Below are 6,572 nucleotides of genomic sequence, written 5' to 3'. Positions count from 1 at the left end.
TTTATTAATTTATTTTGTTTTTTTATATATATTTCATTATATTCATATAGGTAAGGTAACTAAGTATGAACTGATTTATATTTTTATAGTTAAATAACTTAGCTGTTACCAAAGGGTATGCAAGTTATATATTGTTTTTTATATATATTTCATTATATTAATTTACCTATGAACTGTTATGTATTTTTTATAATTAAATATTTTACACGTTACCAAAGGAATGGTACATTAGTTATTCATTGTTTTTATTGAACTATTTTAGAAAAAAAAAACATATATCTGCATATTTACAAGTTTATGAAATATTTAGAGAATATTTTAGGGTTTTTTAGAACCTAAAAATCTGCTCTTTACCTAAAATGATTAAAATAGTTCTAGGAAACTCGGAAGCGGCGATGGCCCACTATAATATTAAATGTAACCCTTTTTAAATTCATAATTAGTTAATATAATAATCACTTAAAAGTATATTATGGCACGTAACCCATATATTTACAGAAATGTCTTATTTAATGTACTCGTGGCATCGCCAATTTTTTAATGCGTTTAGTAGCTTTATATGTCAATGCAGTAGGTGATATTTTGAATGCATTTTCTTTGAATTCTGTGTTGACGGTTTTAATATTAAATTTTGGCTCGGCTAATTCTTTTAGGCGGGGTGTAATTATTGCGTTTAAAGCAGCCCTTGGAATGACACCGGGATCATAATCCAGATTCAATTGCGTCTCCGAAGATAATTTTCTAGGTACTGATAATCGCTGAACCCAGCCCAGACCCATAGGTGTTATTTGACCAAATGGTCTTGGCTCAGTTGTTCTTACGACCAATTTTTTAATAAATCTTTTTAATTTTGGCATTTGAGAAAGTCTATTTAACATTATATTTGTTTGGGATTTCGTCAGTTTTGATCGTCTTTTAACCTCTGGGGATCTTCTAAATATTTTTTTAGGTGCTGCGTTTTTCTTAAGCCACTTCTGATGTTTAATCCAATCATTTGAATTACTTTGTATCGTCAATTTATTAGGTTTACTATAAAGTTTTTCGGGAAATTCAGATTTTAGACATCTATCGTGTACGTGCCTAATTTTAGGTTTTGGTCTTGCAAGCTCTAGAATTCTTTTACGGGTTTTTAGCAGATTTTTAGATTGCCTGTATTGTAAGTTGGCATCACCCGATGAGAATGTACGATGAACTACATCTCTTGGCATTTTCGTCCTAATTTTGGGTACTGCCAATTTATAAATTCTACTAGGAATTTTACCAGTTAAAGTAGCTTTGACTACTGGTAATGGCAAAACAGCTTCCAACTTTGGATTCGGCCAAGGCCTAAGATGAACTGGTTTTGGAATTGCTAATTTTGCAATATACTTTAATTTCAATCTATTTTCCCATTTTTTAAAATATCTTTTTGAACACACACATTTGTTCTCCAATTTATTCGGTACTTTTGCTGTTTTAATATCTTTTTGTGTTTCATTTAATTGTCCAAGGAATTCAACAAGATCATTTTGTCGCTTTTGATCATCTAGCATCAACATGTTGCATATGAGTATTATTTGATGTATTACAGCTCTTATTTTTAATTTTAAAATATAAAATTCAAATTACGATAAAATTAAATATTATAACATAAGTTACACTTAAAAATAATATGTAACGTACCTATGTTTAGTATAATAAAAAGCAATTTCTTAGCAACAATATTACATAATATAATATTAATTAACCTCTTCATGCATGTATGTATCATATGATACCACAACTAATTTGAGCTGGCTATAAAGTTTGTGTTAAATATTTTTGGTTTATTTATGCATAAAGGTATCATATGGGTAAGCTTGATAACAACCGTATCATTATATTCGTTATTATGTTCATACCGTATAAATAATAATCAATGAAATGTGGGTGACCTCTAGAATTGATAATACTCAATATGTTACTCCATTGAAAAATATTTTTTAGCATCGTTATTGTATTTAGAACACATATTTACACCAAAATAGTTCATTTTTATTTTAGGTATAGCGTAATAAATGCAAGTATACAAGGTGTCATTTGATACAACTGTGCATAATAGGAGCTTGATTTTTTAATCTTTTCAAAACGGTTTGTATTTTATAATTTGTTATAATTAACTATGGATAAGCTGAAAAATGATGAAATTGAAATGTATTTGGATTTGAAATATCAAGTGACTCGGAAGCCAGCTTTTGTAGTAATGATGACATTGATGCAGACAATAGTAAAACCATAAAAGACCATCAGGTAGAAAATAGTTAGGAATTATTAGTACAAAATATTAGTGACTTAGAGTGTATGGATAGTAATATTAGTTTGCTGATAATAATAATAAATGTTATGAGCCTGATATCGACATTATAATAGATGAAAAAGATGTATTATAATTTTGATACTTTTTTTAAAAATGTATTACTTTAAACTCAAATAGATAATAATAAGCAGACTATTACTGAATCAATAGTTGATTTAGGCCAATCAACAACATTAATATAAACCCCAATCAAATTCTAAATCCAATATCACTACCTCATGAAGCTTCTATACTACCAACTAATAACAAGAAAAAAACTTTATCATCATCTAATAACGTTGGTAAAACTTATTTACAAAAATCACGTTCATCTAAAACATTTGCCTTACTAAAAAGAAAACATTAAAAACCCTACACTTTACCTAAAAATGTTAAAATAAATATTAAAAATTAGACCTGTTATTGATATTTTACATAATTTTTTTTATTCAGCTATATCAACTATCATATAGCCATTGATGAAATTGTTCCTTTAAAAGGAAGAAGTTCAATGAAACAATATTTGAAATCAAAACCTAAAAAATGGGGATTCAATGTAATGCCCGCCTTTTCAGTGTTGAAACGTAACTGACTTACGGTCACATCGTGGTTCGTAAGTAGAGTGAATGATATTAATCTGTGGTCGTTATCTGTGATATCTTTACGAATCCTCCAATTCCTCACGTTGTTGGCCAGATTCTGTGTGGACAGTGTTACGTCTATATTTGAAGTTCCCATGTCTGTTCTGCAGTATGTATTTGGCTGATTGGATTGATTGTTTACGATGAGAAGTCCATCGTTTATCATTTCCTCAACCTTCGTGCCCTTTGCTCTTGCTGTGTGGTTATTCCCCTGGCTGTGCCACATGTTTGAGTAATTGGTATCTATTCCATTAGTTGTAGCTATCGTAATTACGACTAAAACATTATTTAATTTTGTTATGCACTCTAAGGTAGGTAAGTTAAATTTGAAATAAGCCGAAATAAGTGTTTTGATTTTCCTATTTTTTTTTAACCGAAATAACGGCAAAGTTTTTCTTCGACAGTTTATCGATACGAAGTACTTCCAGATCCGGATTAAAAACAATGATTGCGGCACCACAATTGATGTTCGCTCTCATTATTGTTCTAATCAGGGTATAGTCGAGTCCTGGTATGAGCCCCTCCCCTTGTCAGAGGTTCCTGAACCAAGGCTATGTCTACACTTTTATCGATGCGATAGTCGCGCAGCTGTTCCGCAACTTTGAACTGACTGTTCATATTTACTTGTACGATCCTCAAAAAATGTTTTTGTGTTATTGGCATGTCGGGTCCTTATAGTCTGTTCTCCTAAACACGTTGTCAATTGCCTTTCTTCGTTCTCTGCACACTTTGGAGTGAGCAACGTGGTTGCCTCCACAGTTTGCACATCTCGGTGGCTCTTCTTTCTTGTTGCATGCGGTGTCTTTGTGCCCTTGGTTGCCGCAATGCGTACAGATCATCGTGGTTTCTTTACAAAATGTTTCCATTGCGTGGTTGCGTCCTGCCGGCATTCCGTTGTCGGACTTCAAAAATTACGCTCGGATTCGTATCAATGCGTTGCCGACTCGCAAGCGGGTAAACCGTGGGCGCGCTGATCTGGCTTATTGCCGGGCATGTGGCGCCCCGGCGGAGACGCTTGCCCACATAGCACAGAGTTGTCCTCGAACACATGACGGTCGCATAATGCGTCATGACTGCATTGCTAAGCACATTGCAAGCGGTTTATGGGACAAGGGTTACGAGGTTGAGACGGAATACCTCTGTAAGCTGCATGGCGGAAACTTAAAGCCGAACATCGTCGCAACGATTAACGACAAAACAAGAGGCCGAGTTTCTGTTATATGCGATGTACAAGTTGTTTCTGGCATCAGAACCGCTCACTGGCACATTAACAAGGTCGAGAAATATTCCGACCGTAAGGATCTTGTTATGTACGCATTAGCTATTAGTATATAATATAAGTCTATTGTATATTAGTTATAAGAGTATATTATTGTAGTCTGTCGATAACGAATAATGTGTAGGCGACTCACAGAATGGTGTACGCGGAATTCACAAGCGAGCCAGAGAGTCAGTCGATCCAGCACTCTTAAAACTGTACGTCGTCTCGACGACCATTAACGAATTGTACATTGAATTAAATATTTCGACTCACATTAAAATTATATTAGTATAAAAATTCTTATAACTGTTTGTTGTACCTTCTCCTAACAAATTGAATCTCACACTACCGAAAAAACAACGTTCGAACGGAACAACCCGGACGAGCACAACAACTGGTGGCAGCGGTGTCGCGGTCGTAATTTTTTTTTTTTTTTTTGGAGAACAATCAACTTCAGAAGGATAACTGATATATCTAAATCTAATATATATCTATTCGAGGTAATTTTATATTTCTCTTTGCAAATATTAACGCTATCTCGATCGCCGTAGGTATATCGTCATAAGACTATACGAGGGGTATATATATCACACTCGTCAAAATTTCATGGGCGTTCCAGTTATTAAAAACTGCACGCACCGTCTATAGTGGGCACACATTGTACGTAGTCGACTTCGTGTTTCACTCTTCACAACCCCATCACAACCGCGGTGCCGTCATCGTTATCGTCGCCGCCGTCGTGTCGTTATCGTTGCCGTTTTCATCGACGACGTCTTGCCGCTACCGTGTTGCTGCAGCTGCCGCTGTCACATTAAACGGTGTAACCAACGCCGACGCGTCGTGGGAGTCACAATCGTGGGAGCATAATTCAGAAGAATGCGATGCATTCATGGGTAATATTGTAAGCTTACTACGAAAATATTATTTTTTTTTACATATAAACTGATACGAGTATAAATTGTAATCATTATCACTATTAGTATAATCATTATTATTTTATTTTAATAATAGTAGTGATATTAACTTTTAAGATTGGTGATATTACGATACAATTTTTATATTAATTTATACATTATTACGTTTATTTTTTTTTAATTATTTAAAATTGAATGTATGTCAGATAGGTCTAGTAATAGTAACGATAGTTCCGATAGTTTTGATTTAGACAAAGACTACGTCCCTCCGCGACCAGTTGATATAAATCTATTAGGACCGTTTAGACCTGTTACTAGATTACTGAGTAATCGCAAAAAAGAAAATTTAATTCAAGATTGTAGGGAATCAGACAATTTTAATTCAGTAGTATCGGGAGATTTAATAAATAATATTCAAATTTTAGAAACTAATAACACAATGACACTACCTACTTCAACTACATTATCCCTGGAAACAGCTATTAAATTAATTCCACATTTCAATGGGGAGAATGTACAGAAGGTTTATCCATTCATAAATGCATGTAATTTTGTCGTAAGAAATGTTGAGGAGTCCATACAACCGGTGCTCTTACAAGTTATAATAACTAAATTGGCAGGCAAAGCATTCGCAATAACCCAACATAGGGACATTCCTACGTGGGAAATACTTAAGGATTATTTGGAAAGCACATTCTGTGCTACACGCACACCCGGATACCTTCAGTTAGAAATCACTACTACTAAGTTCCAACAGGGTGAAACCATACGAGAGTATTCAACAAGAGTAGAAAAACTATTACATGAACTCTGTAATGTAAGCACAAAAGATAAGTCAACTAGTGACGCTAAAGCTATACATAATTACATAAAAGAAACAACTTTAACCACATATATAGAAGGTTTACCATTTACTATTCGAGGTGTAGTTAAATCAAAGAATCATTCATCGCTAGAAGAAGCCATAAAGGATAGCCTAGAGGAAGAAAAGATTTTTCAATCGAATAAAGGAACCCAACGTTTGTTAAATCACAAACAAAATAATACGAATACTGGTAAATATTGCAAAAATTGCCGAAAAACAAACCATAACACAAATGAGTGCAGATACGGAAACCACAATTCCGATACGGGACAACAAAGTAAGCAATCCAAAGGATTCAATAATCAAAGAAATCAGGATACTAAACAAGTATCATGTAATTATTGCAAAAAACCTGGTCATACTATAGAGGTATGCTATAAAAAGAAAAATGCGGATTTGAAAAAAGGAAATAATAATGAACAATCAAACTCGGGAAACGACAAGGAATCGGTCAAAAAGGGCATTTGTCCGGTTCGCGAATTAAAGATAATAGCCCAAGATTAAATGTGCTAACATTTAAAATCAAATTAACAAACAATCATGCTACGTATCAAATGCCACAATGTATTAACGGAAT

At 33.7% G+C, this 6,572-nt stretch overlaps 1 protein-coding gene across 1 annotated transcript; it reads right to left on the bottom strand.

Moving 5' to 3' along the window:
• Positions 1–509: 509 nt before the first annotated feature.
• LOC113559945 lies at positions 510–1,538 on the bottom strand. The gene has a single exon (XM_026965734.1). The coding sequence runs from the start codon at positions 1,536–1,538 to the stop codon at positions 510–512; it is 1,029 nt and encodes a 342-aa protein (XP_026821535.1).
• Between the last annotated feature and the right edge of the window lie 5,034 nt (positions 1,539–6,572).

Source organism: Rhopalosiphum maidis, chromosome 3 (genome assembly GCF_003676215.2).
Source record: "Rhopalosiphum maidis isolate BTI-1 chromosome 3, ASM367621v3, whole genome shotgun sequence".
NCBI lineage: Eukaryota > Metazoa > Arthropoda > Insecta > Hemiptera > Aphididae > Rhopalosiphum > Rhopalosiphum maidis.
Note: the sequence above shows the minus strand (reverse complement) of the source record. Positions and strands in the feature narration are given on the sequence as shown.